Source organism: Parambassis ranga, chromosome 8 (assembly GCF_900634625.1).
Source record: "Parambassis ranga chromosome 8, fParRan2.1, whole genome shotgun sequence".
In the NCBI taxonomy this organism is placed as follows: domain Eukaryota; kingdom Metazoa; phylum Chordata; class Actinopteri; family Ambassidae; genus Parambassis; species Parambassis ranga.
This window is the reverse complement of record NC_041029.1, coordinates 14,884,881-14,907,837: the sequence shown is the minus strand read 5'-3', so window position 1 is coordinate 14,907,837 and position 22,957 is coordinate 14,884,881. Positions and strand designations below refer to the sequence as shown.

Genomic DNA, 22,957 nt, shown 5'->3' with positions numbered 1-22,957 from the left:
GCATGTAATTTCACTACTTCTCGTGTTGGTGCCACGTAATTCAGTGTTAACAATCCGTGTGTATGTCACGTATTTCTGTGAGATCAGGTTGGTTAAACATAAATAAGGTGCACACCCACTGTGGCAGTTACATACCCCTTAACTGAGGGTGAGGAAGAGATCAAAGTCTAGGACCTGGAATAATACCATTTTCAGCAAAAATGTCCTTTAGACCTTTTATTATTCATATCAATGGTTACTGATCAACTGCAAGATACGATAGGAGCAGGTTCTGGATCCTAAACCTAATCTATCTGCACTAATTTACTGTTGTGATAAACAAAATTAATGTATTCAGTAGACATCACAATATTGAGCATCAGTAAAGATGTAACATGATGTAACATGCACACTGTAAACATGTTCATCATCATTATATATATATGTATGTATTTGAACAGTTCCCAACATTCTTTATTCTATAACTTCACCTGTAACCTAGAAAAAATGTTACATCTATCTCACTTATTATAATTACAGTGTTCCTCTAAGCTGACTGATAGAACTGACTTTCTGAGTGTTTCTGCTGTTCAGCGTGTTCTTAAACGTTGGCATAAAACTTCAACAACTTAGAAAAGTGCTTGTAGTTTGCTGCATGTAGTTTATTTATGTTAGAAATAAGTGTGAGTAGTTACACATGACAGAGCACCAGCTACATACATTCACACCTAGAAGAAAAAAAGATTCTTTTGTCTTTAAGCTTTTGTTTTTGCAGTTTAAGAACTTAAAGCACTGCAAGAGGTAAAGGGGTCATCACTGGCAGCAGTAGTCAGCAGTAAACCATGTTCTGTTCAAACCCATTATTTGCCTGGAAACCTTTTTACTTTCACTTTCATTTTGACTAACTTGTACATTTTACAGCCCTCTTATCACCTGTATCACATGTAATGGCGAATGGTCAAATTTGAGGCCACACCCCCACCACACCGTAACACTTTTGAAAGAGTTTTGGAATGCGTCTATTCCCTATGGTGTCCTGAGTGGACACAGTGAATTTCAGCTCAATTGCATGAAGTATGCGAGGCGTAAAAAGTTTTATAGCAGGGTCAGAAATCACCAAAAATTACCACAAAATTCAAGATGGCGGACTTCCTGTTGGGTTTGGAGGGGGGGTCCAAGAGACTTTTTTGTGCGTCTTGTTGTAACACACAAGTGTACAGAGTTTCATAATCCTACACAAAACAGGCCAGGGGGGCAGGCAGAAAAACCTATGAAAACACAATAGTTTGTGTAGCCAGTAGGTGGCACTCTGTCAAAACCTCAATGTTGTTGTATAGATGTGTTTAAGGGCAGACTCTGATCACACATGTGACATTTGGTACAGATTGGACCGTGAACACAGAGGTTATAGCGACTTCCTGTTTCCTGTGAAACAGGAAGTCGCCATTCAGCAACCATTCGGTGCTCGGGCCCTAAAAATAAATGTTTATTTAGGTGAAATCATTAGTAAAATGCATGCGTTGTCGCAGGCAATTTACGTCAGCACAAGTGGGCCCGCAAGTTGCATTACCATGGCAACATGATGACGCTTCCGTCCAAAGCAACTGCTAACCAACATTAGCTTTCACCCTCTTTCAATCCAGTCTTTCTCAAAAATGAAATAACCAAATAATCACTTCAACAAAATGTCTCCACGTTACTTCTACACGCACCATTTCCCATCATTTCATGAGGAAATGCTGTCACACAATCATATCAAGCACCGTTGCATTAGAAAACAACTTTTATTGATCAAATAAACGTGTATGTTGACATAGATGGTCGTGTTGGGCCAGTTCGTTTGTGTTAAATAATAATATAATAGTGATTGTTTCCTAAAAAGGTTTATTAAGGGCCAAATCGCTTCGAACAAATGCGTAAACTGTCAGAGCGACGTCATGACTGTATCAAATCGGCTCATTCATTTTTATTGTAGCTCATGTCTGTGGTGTCCACACATAATAAAAATCTGTGTTGTCCCTACGAAAATGCCCCGCATTGACTTTCTATGGAGACAGTTTTCTGTATTGCCTGCATGTAATTTCACTACTTCTCGTGTCGGTGCCACGTAATTCAGTGTTAACAATCCGTGTGTATGTCACGTATTTCTGTGAGATCAGGTTGGTTAAACATAAATAAGGTGCACACCCACTGTGGCAGTTACATACCCCTTAACTGAGGGTGAGGAAGAGATCAAAGTCTAGGACCTGGAATAATAGCATGTCAGCAAAGTTGTCCTTTAGACCTTTTATTATTCATATCAATGGTTACTGATCAACTGCAAGATACGATAGGAGCAGGTTCTGGATCCTAAACCTAATCTATCTGCACTAATTTACTGTTGTGATAAACAAATTTAATATTTTCAGTAGACATCACAATATTGAGCACCAGTAAAGATGTAACATGCACACTGTAAACATGTTCATTATCATTATATATATATAAAATACATACATATGTATGTATGTATTTTGAACAGTTCCCCACATTCTTTATTCTATAACTTCACAGGTAACCTAGAAAAATGAACTGTCTCTTTACATCTATCTCATTTATTGTAATTACAATCAAGCCAAGTGTTCCTCTAAGCTGACTGATAGAACTGACTTTCTGAGTGTTTCTGCTGTTCAGCGTGTAGATGTAGAGATTTAAGTTCTTAAACGTTGGCATAAAACTTCAACAAATTAGAAAAGTGCTTGTAGTTTGCTGCATGTAGTTTATTTACTAGAAATAAGTGTGAGTAGTTACACATGGCAGAGCACCAGCTACAGACATTCACACCTAGGAGAAAACGATTCTTTTGTCTTTAAGCTTTTGTTTTTGCAGTTTAAGAACTTAAAGCACTGCAAGAGGTAAAGGGGTCATCACTGGCAGCACTAGTCAGCAGTAAACCGTGTTCTGTTCAAACCCACTATTTTCCTGGAAATCTTTTTACTTTCACTTTCATTTTTACTAACTTGTAAATTTACGGCCCTCTTATCACCTTATTGCACCAGTGATATCTGTACTTTTTGAGGGGCAGAACATCATCATTGCTAGTTAAGTCACCTGTAACCTGATTTTATTTTTACTTTCATTATTACTATATAATTTTACAGCCCTCTTATCTTATTGCACCAATGAGATCTGTGGTGTTTGCGAGGGGCAGAACCCACAGATCATTATATGTACAAGAGGACTGGAAGCAGGATGTTCACACACAGACCAGGCAGCACCAAGGACATGCACCACAAAAGGTGAGTTTGTACAACAAATGACTGTTTTAGTTCACTTCAACGCGGCTTAAATTTCAGTATGTGTAGAGGAGAAGTGACTGTTCTTTTCAGCATTGTTTGAAGGTTTGGGCTCAAAATGCAGGGCAGAGTAGTACATGCAAAACAGGGTTTAATATTCACAGGGGGAATCCAACAAGGCAAAAGTACAAAATGGTTAGGCTGAGGCAGGTCAGTGGTCAAAAACACAGAAGACAATGAACACTGGCCACAGTATCCAAAAAAAGACAAAAAGGCAAAAATCCAAACTCTAAAAATCAACAAATCCCCCAGTTACCTGGTTAAGAAGCAAACAAATTCTTATGCTACCTAGGACGACTGGAGACATCATCTGGGAAGGAGCAGTCTGAAGGTGAGGCAGTAAATGTGAAGAACTTTGCATCACAGTGAAGTAGTGAAGCCAAACAGCAGCTAGCATTACATTCTTAACAATGTTAGACAGAGAGCTGTATGATGCTAGTGCAAGTAGGCTGTTTTCTTAGCAATCTCAGTCCTGTCTGACCCAGCTACCATTCAGTGCTGACTTTTTACCACTTGATGCAGTAAAGGAAAGTGCAGCAGAGGATTGATTGCTTTTTCTGTTGATCTGTTGTAAGTGCCAATAATTGAGGGAGGCAAATTTTGAGGATGAAAATGAAGACTTATTCTTCAGGCACAGGTGAGCAATTATTAAAATTCCTCATATTGTTTTTTTCTGAGTTAGTTTTATTTGAGGAATAGAAGCCCCAGGGAAGGAAACACACAAGGAAGGGAAAGACAAGACACCTGAAATGTGAGGGAGAACACATTAACACAAAATCTTTCAAAATACAACAAACCACCGGGAGGGGACCAAACAGTTCTGTGATAAACAATGCACAAGAAATGGTCATTGTTTTTATCACAGGTTTAATCAAAGAAAATAAATCTGGAATATGTGTCACAAACTGTGTATAGCTGGGGTATTTTCACGAGAATGTTGCCTCGCCCAGTTTCAATACCTGGACTTTAACCTATCAGTTCTCTCTCCTGCCTCCTCCTCCAAACTGCTAAATATGAGTAGTGTGGATTTGCAGTAGTCATGAATTGTCTGTTGTTTGCCAGTTAGAATGAAGAGGAGATAAGATGGAAGATAACAGCAACGACACAGGATCTGGAGACGGAGGAGAATCTGAAGAAAAATCTGTGACTAACAACAAAGGTAATTTTAACTTTTGCTCTTTGATGCACCATGACCTGGACACTGTAGTCTCAAGCATCGATGTTGGATCCAAAAACCTCTTAGTTGACCATGAAGACCAAACACATGTGGTCAGATTTTCATCCAAGCTGTATGATTTGTGTGGTCGACACATCTCAGTCATTAACATGCTTGGTTTGCCAAACATTGACCAAATCCCATTAAATGAACCAGTTCATGCCTTTCTCCTACTGATATCAAATGGTCTGCACAACCGTCAGTACAGATCAGGAGTGCAGTGGTTAGAAAAGGCTGCTGGGAAAGAAAGTCTTTCTTATATGATGACAGTTGTGACTCATGAGTCTGATTCAACATGTGAAAGTGTGCTGACAGAACTGAAAGGTCACAGCACTTTTATTGAAAAAAGATACCACACATGTACAAGAAGTATGATGGATGAAACAGAGATAATAACTCTGTTAGAAAAAATAGACGTCATGGTCGCTGAAAACAATCCCAGCTGCTACAGACTGATGTGTGATGAGAATGAAGAGCAGCAGGAAGACCTTTGAATTATTCATATTTTTAAAAAAGCCAAATTGAATTTTATTTTTACCTTTTTTAATTAAATGAATTTAATGTAAGTTTATTAAATGCATTTCCCATCATCCTATAATTATCAAGTGTCAGAATGCTTGGACCATAGACTGTGTATAAACAAAGGCAATATGACAGCTTTATAAAAACAGACTGTGACTGAGGGTTTCTTTTGGTAGGTCATGGACAAAACTAAATCTAAGAGTACTCCTCAAATCATTTTTTTCTAGAGATATTCAATAATTTGGTAGATAGTTTTTAATCACAATGTTTCTTGATCAAATGGTCACTTGATACATCCATATTTAATTAGTTATTGCTGCCTAAAAAGTGTGGCAGTATGGCCATCATGGCAGCAGCCTGATGGGACATTTTGAACTCAATTATGTACAATACAAAAATGTTAGAAATTTTTTTTTTCACTTTTCACTTTTGGGGACAGCCTGGAATAGTCCAAGTCAGGGAGCAGTTTCTGAAAAACTTTGATAGTATACCTGAACTCCTTGGAAAGGGAAATGCAAGGTCCACTACATAAGCCTCACACCTTCTAGCACATCTCTGAGGCCATCAATCTTTGTATTGTAGATTTTCATCCTTTGTGTAGCAAGATGTTGAGACACACCATCTCCGTCATCATCCTGAAACCAAACATAGTGTATTCCAGAGTCAACAGCTAAGACCTATGGTCTTCAACCAGCAAAACCTAATCAGTATTCTTGAGTCCCAAGTCAAAGTTTGACCTGAAAGTACACTTAATTAGCTTTAAATGAAATGAAGACATGTCAGGTGGGACTAGAAGCTATAGCAGAGAAATTAGCATGTGCTTCAACTTACATCATGCTCTTTGAAAAGCTGCTCTGTGGCTTCTCCCATGTGCACCATCCAGCAGCCAATGACAGCCTCCCTTGTCATGTTGACGCTCTGATTTTGAGGAGCCTGAAACAACAAAAATATATATTTTCGATTACCACTCACTAAACATTGTTATTTCTTAATAATCCAAATCAATACTGTTCCTGTGCAAGCTGGTCAAATAGGTTAAAATGATTATACAGTCCTATTGTCACTATTACGAGGTTACTTACAAAATGCTGACTTTTAAGAAAAAAAGACACATCAGATACCTTCATTGATTTTTGTGTAAGGGATATCAGACTTTCATCTAACAAGTTGTACTTTTTTCAAGTACCTTATATCATTGTTAAACAACTGAATCAAGTTAATAAGGATACTTGCTGTCACGACTTGGTGTTATTTATGGTTTTGGATGTCCTTGTTTTGGGTTTTTAGTTTACGGTAATCTGTGCTTAGTTATTGTTATTTTCCTGTAGTTCTGGTGTTTTGTTTTCCTGGGTTTGTGTTTAGTTGTCTAGTCTTGTCTTGTGTTTCCTGTTTTACTTTGGTAGTCCTGTCCTCCCTGTGTATTGTCTTGTGTTCTACTTCCTGTGTTTTCCCTCCTTGTTGATTACCAGCCCTGCCCTCATGTGTGTCACCTGTGTCTCGTTGTCTTCCCTGGTCCCTGTGTGTATATAGTCTGTGTCTTCCCCTTTGTCCTTGCTAGTTCGTCTCGTCTGTGTGGGCTTTGTGTCTTTTCATGTCTCGTCCGTGCCATGCCATGCCATGCTTGCTCCAGGTAGTTTCTTTGTTTATGTCATGTTTTTGAACCCTGCTTTGAATCCTTGCTAAGTATCCTAGTTTTTGCTTTTCTAGTTTTGCCACGCAATGTGTGATTTTTAGTTAGTTATTTTGTACTTTACCTTTTGACCACGACAAGTGTGATTTTTAGTTTTGTATTGGTTTTGCCCTCCTGGCCTTTAAATAAAAGACTTTTTTTTGGATTTTAACCGCTCTGCGTCCTGCAACTGTGTCCGCTCCACTCACAAACCCTGACACTTGCTGAATCCCCAGGAAGTCAGAGGTCCTAATCAACCATCAACTAACCTTTTCAACCTCAGCTCTGGAGCCTGCCTTGCAAATTTCATATTAAAGTAGTTTTTAAACAACAAATAACTTAAAATATTAACTAGAAATAACCTTAAAATATTAACAAACAAGCACACTGAATAATACCTTGAGGGAGAGCAGCCTGCAACGTCAGCCCAACATTTCCACCCTTGAAATGGAAGAGAGCCAGGAAGCTGGGAGTGTATTCATCTAGCTTTGAGACGAACTTTGGTTCCAGGAGCACCTTGGTGATGCTGTGAAACTTGTCCTGAAGCTGAAAGACAACAAAATGAAAATAACGCATTAAGACCAAAATAATACAAGTAGACTTACATTTTTAAAAGGAAAACATTTTGATCTGTCTTTTTAGTATGACCATTACTGAAGCCCATTTGGCCTTACACTTTCAAGCACCATTGAACATGAATCCTGTTAAACTGTATAACCTCAAAATTAATCTGAATATCACATCATCAGGGAAAGGTTGACAGTCTATATATTAATCAATCCAGTTTTCATTTATTTATTTTAACAAACGCGTAAAAATAAAACCTGTAGGATTAATGTTGCGACTGTATTCGAGCCATAAGCACTGCAACACAAACTGAGGTGAAGTTAGAGCGAGCTGACCGAGCCGAGGAGCGAACCGGTGTGGACATGCATGCTGTTAACCTGCGCAGACAAACGGGTTCAGTTTGTTGACATTGGCATAAACCTGTTTCCCTTCTTCCACTTCTCCCACATACACAACAAATGCGAACAAGCACATGACACATACTAAAGTGGAGCATCTTATGCATAACACAAGCATCACACTCCTTAATGTGGATTTCACTCCTGCTCCAATCCCTCTCAAACATTGTAGGTACACACACACGTAACGTAGTTACACTGTGTAGTTCGGTCCAAACAAGACACAGAAAAACTTATTCATGCACTTATTTTCAGTAGGCTATTGTAACGGCGTCCTCACAGGTCTTAGCAAAAACTCAGGCAGCTGCAGCTGGTCCAAAATGCTGCTGCTAGAGTTCTGAGTAACACCAGGAAAATGGACCACATCACACCGGTCGTCAAATCACTGCACTGGCTTCCTGTGAGTCAAAGGATACATTTCAAAACTTTACTCCTAGTCTACAAAGCACTGAATGGTCTTGGACCAAAATACATCCTGGACTAGGGGTGGGCGATATGGCAAAAATTTTATATCACGATTCTTTAATGATAAAATCACGATCGCGATTTTATCACGATTTGTTTTTACATTGACACTAATTTGCATGTTTCTGTGTAAATGACGTCAGGTAGCCTACTCTGTCACCTCTCAAAAACTATCAGTAGATTTTAAAGGTAAACAACAACTCTGATAACGTGCACTCAGTATTAGTTTTCAATAAACATGAAAATTTAAATAACAATTACAGAACAAAATAAAGTTTTATTTCAAATAGGTTAAAACAAAGACTAATGTAGTTCTGTAAAGTATTATTCAACAGTCATTTAAACAGACTGAAGTGTGCCTCCTAAGCGTTGACGTCGCTAGCCCTATTTTATTTTATTTAAAATAATCCAAAGCCCCCCTATAATTTGGGGCTTGATTATTTCGGAGTTGACCCGTCGTATACGATATGAGAGCATATGTCTTACAAAGTCGCTCATATATCAGGAAAGTGACGTTCTGTTTCTTTCCTCGAAAAGAGGACACTTCAGGCATGTCTGTGTGATAGACTGGCTGTATTATTCTACGGGCAAGTTAGTGTCCAATCGGACCATCGAGCGATATCACAACGGGCTCAAATATCCAATTGTAGAGCCTTGTGCCTCTGACGTGGTGTATCAAAGATGTCTTCTGAAGACAAGAGAAGTATCTCCACTAACTAGCTGAGTCCTCTACACATCTGAAAAGCGGGTCTGAACGCAATAATAGACGCGTAGCGGACTGTTATCTCAGCCAGAAGGTGCATTGTTCTGCATACCCCTGTTATACACTGTTATTCACTGTTATTTCTTACTGGAAACTTTTATTTGACTTATTAGCGCTGCTATGTTTTGTTACGCTAACCCGGAAGTTACGCTCACAGTAAACAGCGCTTCTTTCATGTAGCGCAGCTTCATTTTTCAACTTTTGCCACACAAACATTGCAGGGACAAAAGAGACATTTACAGCGCGACTGTTTCTGAAAGAATAAGAAAAGATTATAGACTGAGATGCTGTTTCAGAGTCACTGGCAGAAGTTTTTTCCACAGATGAACAGCTGGATTGGTGGTTGATAGGTGCAATGTTCACACAGCACACTATACAGTAAATTACTTGTTCTTTTGATGCACTATGTACAGTTTTCTACAAACCACTTCTACCTCCACTCATCTGTGCAGTAATTGTTAATCTGTAAACTCTTTTTTGATTGTATTGCATAATATCGGTAGTTTATTTTATTATGTATATAGCTTTTCTTATCTTTTGCTTGCTGTAACTGTGCTGTTGCAAAAACGCAATTTGCCCATGGGAAATTACCTGGAGCATCTGGAACCATCTGAAAAATAATATATATAATGACAATAAGAAATGAAGTAATCATAATGTGTAAATATGTATTTTGTTATACTTATTTGTGTTTCTTACGCAAATTCCAATTCCTGCGTTATTGTTTTGGTGACGTCATTAGCTGTTGCCTCTGTATCTGACGTACACACGCGGCCCTCCCACTGCACGCACGTGCGCACACGCGCGCACACACACACACACAGCTGAGGACAGAAACAACAGCGAACCTGAATATAACGAGCTGGTAATGTTCAGAGAGGTGGGCGCGTACGTGCTCGTAGCATTATAATGCGTTCGTTTACACGCGGCCCTTCCACTGCGACACACGTCGGGCGCAAACACACACAGACACAGTCTTAGAAGACGCGCCGCCGCTGCCGGCAGAAACAGTGCCGAACATAAAGGTGGAGTTCGTTTTAGGGACCAGTTCCTCCGTTTCTTTTCGTTTTCAGCCGTAGCTTCCTAACAGAGAGGCTGTCATTGGTTGGTCAGGTTCACATTAGGGGCATTGAGAGTTGGACGAGTGAAAAAAACTCATGCGTCCAGTTAACTTAGTCACTTTTAGCCCCACCCCTGCAAACAACAGAAAACGCAGGACTCAGGAATGCTGTGAGCAATGTCAGGTTATATATATTTTGAATACAACAGATCAAATCCAAATACAAATGATAAACAGTCTGAGTCAAAATTAAGTCTCAAACTAAGGGAGAGTCCAACAAAAATACAACAATAAAAAAAAATCAGCAGTCTCTTGTCAATAGAATCCAAACTAAGGTTCTTATGAAGGGGGGTCAGGGAGGTCCCAGAGGTGAGGGGAGATCCAGCTGCCACACAAAGTTTGTCCCACATGTCATGGAAAGCCACCACCACTCTTGCACATCCACTGCATTTACTTTTTGTTGCCAAAGAGCACTCAGGTTATCACACCCACTTTCCTGTGCCTTTGAGCCTCGCTGTGGAGGTAATATTGTGGAGTTGGTGCTGGTTTGGCCTCCTCTTTTCATGCTGTTTTCAGGCTTCTTTCTCCCAATGCGCTCTGCTCCCAGCCTCTCCTGCTGCTGCCACACACACACACACACACACACACACACACACACACACACACACACACACACACACACACACACACACACACACACACACACCCAGGTCCTAATTATCCCTGCTCCTCAGCCTCTCTCTCCTTGACCACACCCCCCACCAACTCAAAAGGAGCAGTGCTGCTACAAAATCATAAATGCTTGTATATGGCAAAATATAAGGTCATTAAATACATTTTCCATCATCTGTCAAGTGGCAGAATGCTTGGACCATAGAGTGTGTATAAACATAGGCAATATGACAGCTTTATAAAACGTAGGTCATGCACCAAAATAAATCAAATAAATGTTCAATTGGTGATTTTTGTGATACATTCATATTTAATTAGTTATTTTGAACCACTTAGGGCTGTAGTATTGTACTGGAGACATTCCAACAAATAGAGAATATAGGATGTCTAATATATTAGATATGACCTTGTGTAACTAGATTTGTTGTCATTGTATTATCATATTCATTATTCAGAAAAAGAAAAAGGTCTAAAAAATCTAGAGGAAAGAAGGAGAAAGTTAAAAGCCCCATGAAGAAATAAAACAGAAAAGAGGTTGTCAATTAACACACTGACAAACACACAGTAAAAAGGTTGAGTACACCAACTAAAGACAGGCCATTACAGATTTGATATTTATCATCCCATCTTGTGATGTTTTATGTATTGTTTGACAGGATTAAAACACAATTAAAGGTGTCAAGACTTTTTTTTATCTCATTATTATTGTCATCTGATTGACTATTGATTCATTGCAGGATCCTTGGATAGGCATGTGAGCGGGCACAAAGAAAAGGTCAGAAAGACTTTTACTCTAATTTATCTTAAGCACATAATACAATGAAATTATAAACTAAATTATTATATTACTTCTAGCAGTCAGCGAATGTTTCTGAAGAGAACAGAGAGACAGGCCGTCAAAGAGAAATGGAAACTCTGCTCAGCAAACTTCATCTTCAAGAACAACATCAACAGAAGAAGATGTCACCAGCAGACTTTCTTAAAATTACTCCACCTATGAAACAGAGTCATGACACATCTGAGAAGGACCTAGCTCACACTTTTCTTCACAGGTTAATGAGGTTAGACTACAGAGCCAGATATATTCCTGTAAGAAGAGAAAGTCCTGATGCAGGTATCTCACAGTCTGATTCAGAGTCTGACAGTGATGACACAGATGTTGTTGATGCTCTTTATAGCACTACTGAAGCCTCTGATAATTCTGAACAGAATGATGTGCATCCACTGGATGTTCAAATGGCAGTATTTCACCGCTCAGACAGCTTCCTGAAGCAGCAGATGATCACAAAGCTCTCACAGTGTCAGTACGCCTTACCTCTCCTTGTTCCTGACCCACTCACAAAGGAACTCACATGTCCTCTGTGGACATTCAGACAGATCATGAAAACATGGAAGATAAGAAGAATCCAAGACGATCCAAAATCTGTCAGCATGAAGAGCATGCCCATCTGCAAAGCTCAGACACCCATGGTGTCATTTCTCCGTCTGGGTTCACTGTCTCTGTCTAAATCTCAGCTCATGAACTCCTTGATCAACGACCGTCACAGCACCTTCTTCCACAGAAACTGCCCAGGTAGCACAAAAACTCATCATCTGATGGATGGAGTGGCAGAGATCGCCTGGTACTGCCCTGCTGGAAAACCTGATGATTCCTTCACTGACTGCACTGCCTTCTGTAATCTTCATGGAGATGCTCTGCTGAGTGAAAAACAGCGAGAAATACTGACTGAAAAATCTTCAGTTAATGTTGTTCTTGTACCAACTCTGGAAAAAAGCCACAAAAGTGCTGCAGTCATCACAGAACTTTTAAAATCCACAACGCCACTCATCATTCTGAGTGCTGGTGATGACTGTGATACAAAGAAGGTCAAAACAGGAAAATACAAAATGGGTTTGAGAGAAAGAACCCAACCAGATATATCTGGAAAACTGAAAGGAATTCTTAGAAAGATTTTGTCTGGACCACATTCATCCTTCCAGCTTGAATCTATGGCAGACGTCTCTGGAATCAGAGTGGATGAAGATGACTCAGTCTGCCAAAAAGGGAAACAGGCTGCAAAGAAAATATCAAACTTGCTTCAAGGGATGGATATTTCAAAGATCAAAGACAGATTTCTCCCCTGTCAAGGCCAACTGTGGCACAAGTGGAGCAGAATAAAGAAAGAACTGCATCACCTGAGAGGAAACATTGAGAAGGAAAAAAGTCAGAAGCAACAACAACTGGAAGAAATCCGACAAGAACAACGCACTGCTTCCTGTAGTGAACTGATGAAGTCATTCACTGAAAGTCTCTTGTCTTTGTCATCAGAGGAGAAAGAGTACTTCCTGAAATGGACTCAGATCTTCATAGATGATCTAGCCACAGATGATCTCTCTTCAATTCTACAAAGCTATGATGTAACCTGGTCTGAGGTCTTGGATCTGAAGAACAAACATGACAAATCTGATGAGTTCACGAATAAACAAAATGAACTTGAAGAAATATCTAAAAAACTGCAGTCGGCCACCTTTGGCTTGGAGCACATCTTTAGAGAAATGGGACAGAACTTTGAAGCCCATAAATCTGAGGGGAGACAAACAACCAGCAGACAATCTGACTGGTCTAAATACCCTGAGCTGGCTGCAGATCTGATGATATCAGGACACATGATGGAGCTGATGGATGGTGATGCAGGCCACGTTCCTTTAAAATGGATCTCTAGTCTTTTAGATGAAGTCATCAAGAAACTGGGAGACCAGAGAGTTTTTGTGTTGTCAGTTTTGGGTGTACAAAGCAGTGGAAAGTCAACAATGCTGAACGCCATGTTTGGTCTGCAGTTTGCAGTGAGTGCTGGCAGGTGCACCAGAGGGGCCTTCATGCAGCTGGTCAAAGTCTCAGAAGAAATCCAGGAAGACTTCAGGTTTGACTACATTCTAGTGGTGGACACTGAAGGGCTGCGTGCTCTGGAGTTGGCAGGTAACACCACTCTTCACCACGACAATGAACTGGCAACATTTGTTGTTGGTCTGGGACACTTGACACTGGTCAACATCTTTGGTGAGAATCCAGCTGAGATGCAGGATGTTCTGCAGGTTATCGTTCAAGCTTTCATGAGGATGAAGAAAGTGAAACTTTCTCCAAGTTGTGTGTTTGTTCACCAGAATGTGACAGATATCACAGCTGCAGAGAAAAACATGGAGGGAAAGAGACGCCTGCAGGAAAAACTGGACCAGATGGCTAAACTCGCAGCCAAAGAGGAGGCCTGTGATGCAGAGTGCTTCAGTGACATCATTAAATTTGATGTGCAAACAGATGTGAAATACTTTGCTCAGTTATGGGAGGGAAGTCCACCAATGGCACCTCCAAATCCAGGTTACAGTGAGAGTGTCCAAGAACTGAAGAACATCATCCTGTCTAAGGCTTCACAGTCTGATGGAATCCCTCTCTCACATTTCAAAAGCAAAATCCAGGACCTGTGGAACGCCCTGATGAATGAACACTTTGTTTTCAGCTTCAAAAACACACTGGAAATTGTAACATACAGAAAACTGGAGGTTCAGTATGGAAACTGGACCTGGACCCTGAGGAGCCACATGCTGACTGTTGAAAACCAGCTTCATACCAGCATTGAAAATGGAAAGCAAGAGAGGGTTAATCTCAGTGACCTTTATCATGAAATGAGAGAAACATATGAAGACATCAAAACAGACATGACAAAGTACTTTGAGGAGAACAGTGACAAAGAAATCTTAGTTCAGTGGCGAGGCCGATTTGAAACCAAAATTAAGGAGTTTCATGAAGAACTGGTGAAAGAAGTGAAAAGAAAACTGGATGAAGTTATTGAGCAGAAAAATGCTTGTAAAAAGATGGATGAGAAGAAGACCGAGTTTGAGAACAAACTGCTGCAAAAAAGCAAAGAGCTCGCTCACCAGTTAAAAGACAAAGCAACAGATGAAGAGGAGCTGAAAAAGCAGTTTGACTCTGTTTGGAGTCAATGGGTCACTGAACTAACTGGAAATATGAAACCCATCAGAGACATCAACTTGGAAGAAGACCAGATGTTGATCCTTCAAGAGCTTGGTATAGAATGGCCTCTCGTGAATAAATCCAAAACAAGTGGTAGATACACAAAGATATCAGAGGTTGGAGATTACTCTGGTTACATAATCCACAAAAAACACACAAATGTGTTCAAAGCTGGAATCGACAAACTAGTAGAAACAGTGACTGGCAGATCTTTACATTTTGAGGACCAAGAACAGATCCGATCTCTCATAAATGATGTGGAACAACAATGCATTGATGATATTAAGTCCAAGCCTGTAGCAACAAGAGGCTACAGTCCAGCTTACTTAGAGGAAGTGGCCAAAAAAGTTCAAGAGAAAGTGACAGAGTTTGAATCAAAAAGTAAATACACATTCAAAAAGGAGTTTAGAGTTAATCTCATCCTGTATGTTTTTGACAGAGCAGAGAGTTTCCTCTCACAGTCTCACAGGACATACAAAAAGAACAACGATGCTCGCACTTACTTAAACAGCAAGAAAACAGAATATTACAACATCTTCAGAAGCTTCTGCAAAGGAAACTCCTCTGCTGTCGTGTTTGGAGAAGTGATCTGTGAGAAACTGAAAGCTTCCACCATTGAAGCTGTCTGTAACAAGACTGCAATCGATGTGGCTGGAGAGATGAAGTGCAGTTTCCCAGCATTCAGTGGGAACAGGTTGGACTTGGAGAAACATGTGTTGAAGTCACTCGCAGAGAAAGAGGATTTTAAAACCTTTATCACCTACATCAAACATCCAAAGAATTATGTGAAGACCTTCATAAAAGGAGAGGTGGAGAAATACATCCCCAGAGAAATCAAAGGTAAAGTTCTTGGTATACTGACAAAAAATGCTAATGACATTAATAACGTCATCAGTCAATCTTTATCTACTGCAACTGAGAAAGTCAAAACCCAGAAAGGACGCATAGACATGTGGGTGGAAGAATTTTCCACTTCAATAAAAGCTAAGCTCACACTTGATATCAGTTGTCAGAACTTCAGAGACATAGAAAAGTTTGACTTCCTTAAAGAGGAGATAGAGAAAGGTCTTAAACCCATCATGGAGGAGGTGAGCCGCCTCTCACTGGATAAAATGATTGAAATGAAGGATTTCAGGCAGAGTCCTGATAAAATCCTCATTGATCAGCTGTGTAACTGCTGCTGGGTAACATGTCCATTCTGTGGAGCTGTTTGCACCAACACCCTGAAAGATCACGGTTCTGACCACAGTGTCCCCTTTCATCGGTCTGCTTCAGTCAGAGGTTGGCACTACAGAAACACAGATATAATGTGGGTAGAGTTCTGCACAACAAATGTTGCAAGTGATGGAAGTTTTCGCCCTGAGCCTGATTCAAAACACACTGTTCCTTATAAAGAGTACAGATCAGCTGGACCGAGGTATGCAAACTGGAGAATTACCCCTGATGAATCTAAACTGAAATACTGGACGTGGTTTGTGTGTCGATTCCAAACAGAACTGGAAAAACACTATGGCTACAAATTTAAGAGCTATGGCGATATTCCTCCTGACTGGAGAGAACACACAAAAGAAGAAGCTATTCAAAGTCTGGATGAAATGTACAAACTGTGAGTGAACCAGCACAATTATAACTGATTATGTGATTATTGACATGATCAGTTATAACTGATTGATCATGTGGTCATACATTAAGATAAAAATGAAAAAACAAAACACAGCCACTGATTTATTGATCATATTTGAACAGTTGAATCAAACTACAGTTGATCAGTCTGACATCAGGAAACGTTTGTTCACCGAGTCAGAGTATCAATGAGTGACATTTGTCGGTGAGAATTTATAGAAAACATCCAGAAGTGATTTTTCTTTGTTGTTTTTTTAAGTATTTTCAGGGAATACAATTTAACAATTACAAAGAATCATGTGTGAACTGTTTTAAGATATGTCATGTCAGACATGTAATTTCTGTTTCATTTCATCCTATTAATAGAAGGTTCCTTGTGTTATTAAAATCAAATATCTGTGTTCTCTTGTATCTAAGTTGAAACATGATAAACACAACAAACATTATCAGAGAATATTTTGTTGTATTTGACCTGTGTTATATTGACCTCATTTAATCAGCTTGTTTTATTCTTCATTGTTCTGATTCAGCCGTGATGTAAACAATGAAAGTTAACATGTCTGAAGAATGTTATCATTCAACACATTCTGATCTCTCATCTTGTTGATGGAATTTTTGGAAAACTTATTGTGTGATTTTTTTTTCTTTATTTTTGTGTGAATGTAGGAAGATTTATTTACCAAACAGTTTAACTGATTCTAAATGATTTCTGTTTTGGTATATTGTGTCTGCATTTTAGTCTGAGACATGATGAACATAAACTGAAATCTGACATAGTATAATGTGTAGTTTATTGTAATGGCCTCATTTTAATCTTCTGCTGTTCTGATATCTAGACTTACTGTTATGGAGGTTCATTGCATGTAAAAAAGACATTAGTGAGATTGATTTCTTGTGTTATTAATTAAAATAATTCAAATTCTGCTTCACTGTGATGTTTTACTTTTGGGAATGTATTCATGCTCATGATTCAAAATGTATGAATTTATATATTCATGAATAAACAGCATGTTGGTGTGAAAAGGTTTTTGTTTTATTGTTGCTGTTATTGTTGCTTTGAAGAGGAGGAGGACGGAATGAAGCAGAAGATTAGCTGTAATGTTGTCATGTCCCCAGCTCGGCTGGGGGAATGGAGGACGCAAATATAAAACAGCTGAGATACAATTTAGGCTTACAGTTTTTTCTGATTGCTTAAACACTAACAATTCTTATAGCACAATTTCTAAAACTATTAATAGTTATAGCAAAATCACTCCCTGAGTTTGCAAAACTAAAAGCAAAAAACTGCTTTGCACTCTTTTTGCTGAACTGTAAACACAACTCACTGCTTTACACACAACTTCCAAATGATCAACACACTCCTAGTAAAACTACACACATTTATGGCTAGTATTTACACTATTTTGCCAACTGTCTGGCTACACTGTCACATGTGAAAACTGTTTTACATCATTAGTTCACTTTGCAATCTTGGACTAGAAGACATTGCATGTGACGTTGATGAAATTCTGTGGCCGGACCCAGAAAGACGACAAGACTGATTTTCTCTCTCTCTCTCTCTCTTTCAGTGAAATTGCATGTTTTCTTGTGATTGTTTTGATGTGTGTGAATAAACATTCATACTTGAAATTTGAATCCCTGTGTTTATAGAACTATTTATGACAAAAGTTTGACCTCACATGGACAGACCTTGTGCACAGAGAAAGCAAAAGCCAGAAAGAGAGATAGAAAGAAAATCAGTCTTGTCGTCTTTCTGGGTCCGGCCACAGAAATGTCTACAGAAATGACTACAGACCTGTGGCACTGACGTCTGTAGTCATGAAGTCCTTTGAGCGCCTGGTACTGTCCCACCTCAAGACCATCACAGCCCCCCTCCTGGACCCCCTGCAGTTCGCCTACAGAGCTAACAGATCTGTGGACGATGCTGTCAACCTGGCTCTTCACTACATCCTGCAGCATCTGGACTCCCCAGGAACTTATGCTAGGATCCTGTTTGTGGACTTCAGCTCTGCTTTCAACACAATCCGCCCAGCTCTCCTCCAAGACAAGCTGTCCCTGCTGCATGTTCCAGACTCCATCTGCCGGTGGATCACTGACTTCCTGACAGACAGGAGACAGCATGTGAGGCTGGGGACGAATGTCTCGGAAACAAGGACCATCAGCACCGGTACCCCCCAAGGCTGTGTACTTTCCCCTCTGCTCTTCTCCCTGTACACCAACTGCTGCACCTCCAGCCACCAGTCTGTCAAGCTGATTAAGTTTGCTGACGACACCACCCTCATTGGACTCATCTCAGACGGGGATGAGTCTGCCTACAGGATGGAGGTGGACCGTCTGGTGTCCTGGTGTGCTGACAACAACCTGGAGCTGAATGCCCAGAAGACAGTGGAGATGACAGTAGACTTTCGGAAAGTGCCAGCTCCATCACCCCCCCTCACCCTGACAGACACCCCCGTCTCCACAGTGGACTCTTTCCGCTTCCTGGGTACCACCATCACCCAGGACCTCAAGTGGGAGCTCACCATCAGCTCCCTCATCAAAAAGGCCCAGCAGAGGATGTACTTCCTGCGGCAGCTGAGGAAACTCAAGGTGCCAGCCAGGATGATGGTTCAGTTCTACACGGCCATCATTGAGTCCATCCTCACCTCCTCCATCACAGTGTGGTACGCTGGGGCCACTGCCAGGGACAGGCACAGACTGCAGCGTGTTGTGCGCTCTGCTGAGAAGGTGATCGGCTGCAGCCTGCCATCTATCGAGGACCTGTACGTCTCCAGGACTCTGAGGCGTGCAGGTCGGATCACAGCTGACCCTTCTCACCCTGGACACGGACTCTTTGAGCCACTCCCCTCAGGCAGGAGGTTACGGTCCATTCGGACCAGAACCTCACGCCACAAGAACAGCTTCTTCCCCTCTGCTGTTGGACTGTTACAGTTTTTTCTGATTGCTTAAACACTAACAATGATTCTTATAGCACAATTTCTAAAACTATTAATAGTTATAGCAAAATCACTCACTGAGTTTGCAAAACTAAAAGTAAAAAAACTGCTTTACACTCAATTTGCACTTTTGTAACACACAATTTGCAATTGTATAAATATAATCCACTTGACAGCACTCTTTTTGCTGAACTGTAAACACAACTCACTGCTTTACACACAACTTCCAAATGATCAACACACTCCTAGTAAAACTACACACATTTATGGCTGGTATTTACACTATTTTGCCAACTGTCTGGCTACACTGTCACATGTGAGAACTGTTTTACATCATTAGTTCACTTTGCAATCAGCATGAGCTGTAAATAAGCCACAGGTAAGCTTCAGTGTGGAGAACAATGGAGGGAGAAGAAGACTGAGAAGAGTGAGAATTAGAGGAGGATGAGGACATGAGGAAGCAGGAGGAAGAGGACGAGGAGGTGAGGAAGGAGGAAGGGTAAGAAGAAATAGAATTACTGATGTCATCGGAGCTACAATAGTGGATCATGTGATCAACTATGGAATGACCCTGAACAGGTTCAGCCTGAGCCGCTACACTGTAGCAAGCATCATGAGGCTTATTGAGGCATATTGATGAGAATGGGTTAGTACAGTTCCTTCACAGTTTTGTAGGTGTACCATACTCTAATGAGAAAAACATCAATACTGTACATGTAAAACTGAAACTGTTACTCCATAGAATTGCTAGACATCCAGCATCTGGAAGGAGGCATGCGAGGATATTGACCAGGCATCATGTCAGGCCTGGATATGGCACTCCAGGAGATATTTTTCCCGGTGCCTTGGACTAGAAGACATTGCATGTGATGTTGATGAAATTCTGTGGCCGGACCCAGAGAGACAATGAGACTGATTTTCTCTCTCTTTCAGTGAAATTGTTTGTTTTCTTGTGTGTGTTTTGATGTGTGTGAATAAACATTCATACTTGAAATTTGAATCCCTGTGTGTTTATAGAACTATTTATGACAAAAGTTTGACCTCACATGGACAGACCTTGTGCACAGAGAAAGCAAAAGCCAGATGTGTTTTCAGTTAATACCATCAGTGTGTAGTTGGCACATTGTGTGCTTAGTAATATGATGGTTTGTGTTAACTGTGTGGTACAAAAATACCATTTTTACAAAGGTTTGAAGAGTTAAGCAAGATGTATTAGCTTTTGCAAAAGATCTACAATGTTTTGCTGATTTGGTGTAAGGTTTTTTTATTTGTGTGTAGAGTTTTGCACAAATAGCCAATAGTTACAGAAATGTGCTTAAGCAATCAGAAAAAACTGTAAACTGTAATTAATGCACTGCTCTGCACTGTCTTCAGTAGGTCACTTTAGTATAGTCACTGCACAATGACGACTATTTGCACTGTTTACTCCATCTTGCACTACTTGCACACGAGTACCACCTCACCGATCCATGTGGTACCTGTTACATTATTACACTGTTCCATTTGATCATATAAGGGTCTATGTTTACCATTTCATCTGCACAGTATTTTATGTTCTGTTCATTGTATGTCTGTTACGCCATGTCTGTCATGTAAATTTAGCCTTACTTTAGTTTATTTACTTAATTTTATTTTAGTTTTTATCTTATTGCATGTTAATTATTATATGTTCTTTGTATGCACCAATCACTAAGGCAAATTCCTAGTAATGTGAACCCCCTTCACTTACATGGCAATAAACATGATTCTGATTCTGATTCTGATTCTGAGAATTTCATCAACATCACATGCAATGTCTTCTAGTCCAAGGCACCGGGGAACATGTCTCCTGGAGTGCCGTATCCAGGCCTGACACGATGCCTGGTCCATATCCTCGCATGCCTCCTTCCAGATGCTGGATGTCTAGTAATTCTGTGGAGTAACAGTTTCAGTTTTACATGTACAGTATTGTTGTTTTTCTAATTAGAGTATGGTACTACTACAAAACTTAGTGTGAGGGAACTGTACTAACCCATTCTCATCAGTATGTCCTTATGATGCTTGCTACAGTGTAGCGGCTCAGGCTGAACCTGTTGTCCAGCTTCCCTCAGGGTCATTCCATGGTTGATCACATGATCCACTATTGTAGCTCTGATGACATCAGTAATTCTATTTCTTCTTACCCTTCCTCCTTCCTCTTCACCTCCTGGCAAAATAGTGGCAAAATAGTGTAAATACTAGCCATAAATGTGTATAGTTTTACTAGGTGTGTGTTGATCATTTGGAAGCACAGCATGTCTCCCACAGAGCTCTTTTGAAGGGAGACTCCCGCTGACACCGTCCTGCCACAGGTGCAACATCACGTAAGTAGGAAGTCAGGTCATCAAACAGCCAACCACAGTGTAGCTCAGCTGCATTTACCTGACAGTATAATGGAACATGACTGGTCATCATCAGTACAGATCTCCTTCCCAACTTAATCATGAACAAAAGGTCTCTTAAAGCCAGCCTGTCCTCCCAAGGAAAACATCAGAGACAGAATTCCTTTAGAGGAAATTCTTTTTTATTGCAGACATACAGATCCCATCTAAGAATCAAAATCGTTTACCTCAAACATTTCACTATGTGCATCTAAGATGAGCTCTTACAGACATTTTTAACTACAAAAGATGTGAAAACAAGACTAAACAGCAAGTAAAAAGAAAATTAACAGCGAGTAAAACCAAAACAGCTCACAGTGTCAGTGGGACGTGAACCCCACACTCCTGAATGAAGGTGAGCTGCACTGCTTGTACCACATCCTGCCTCTTAAAATGTGGACTCTGCTGCTCCATCAGTCCCATGAGCAGATAACGTTGGTCAGTACGATCATGTACTCTGTTAACATAAACATGTATCATATCTGGGGAATATTATTGACCAAATGTGGTTTCATTTCCCAGTGACCTGTGACATAAAGATCTACAGCATGAATTGGTTCCAGCTGTTGTGTCTCAGCAGATGTTGAAACAGTTTGAACTCACTCAGATGTAACTGACACAGCCAGGCAGCAGGTGAGGAAGAGGACAGAGACAAAGATGAAGACAGCTCTGTAACAGAGACTCCAGAGACACAAGCAGTGCCACGACATGAACAACAGGGGTCGCTCCTGTAGCTCTAAATGAACAGAGCTAGAGGAGGACAGTAGTGGGCAAACTGGACAAACTTATATCCTCAATGTGCAATATTATTACAAACTGCAATAACTTCATGTGCAATTTTGACTGATACTGTAAGTGCATATATTATACATCATATATATTTTCATAAGTTTACTTCAGAATATAAGATCACAGGAAGATGCATAGCCATACATAGATACAGAGCATAGCCTTGTTATCTAAACATGCTACTTATTTATTATTATTTTATATACTATTCTTTTATTACTTAAATTCTATTACGTTGTATTCTTCTTTATTCTTTTTTGATATATATTGCATGGTATGTCTTATTTATTGCTAGGTCTGACATTAGGCTGTAGGTGGGTGCTGGGTGTTGGTCATTGTGATGCTGTAACAAGAGAAATTGCTGGAAAGAATGAATAAAGTTCTATATTATGCTATGCATCTCGACTCCAGCTACTTCCCACAACTACAAAACATCATACCCTATAATTCCACGCTGCACATGCAGACACAAGCTGTTTCATTTACTGATGACTTTATCACAGTGAACACTAAAAGACATAATTACTGTGGCATCTAATAACTTGCGGCGAGATCAAT

At 40.1% G+C, this 22,957-nt stretch overlaps 1 protein-coding gene across 4 annotated transcripts; it reads left to right on the top strand.

The window, feature by feature from the left end:
* The first annotated feature begins 3,135 nt into the window (after positions 1-3,135).
* On the top strand, positions 3,136-17,298 carry LOC114439680 (interferon-induced very large GTPase 1-like). 4 transcript variants are annotated; one of them, XM_028411782.1, is made up of 4 exons: positions 3,136-3,257; positions 4,377-4,473; positions 11,384-11,421; positions 11,505-17,298. In XM_028411782.1, exons 2-4 carry the CDS (start codon positions 4,398-4,400, stop codon positions 16,260-16,262), a joined length of 4,872 nt encoding a protein of 1,623 aa, XP_028267583.1. In that variant the 5' UTR covers positions 3,136-3,257; positions 4,377-4,397; the 3' UTR covers positions 16,263-17,298. The 4 variants fall into 4 exon arrangements, with proteins under 4 accessions (XP_028267583.1, XP_028267579.1, XP_028267580.1 ...); XM_028411778.1 differs by having other exon boundaries at positions 11,502-17,298; XM_028411779.1 differs by having other exon boundaries at positions 3,210-3,257; positions 4,381-4,473; positions 11,502-17,298.
* The last annotated feature ends 5,659 nt before the right edge of the window (positions 17,299-22,957 follow it).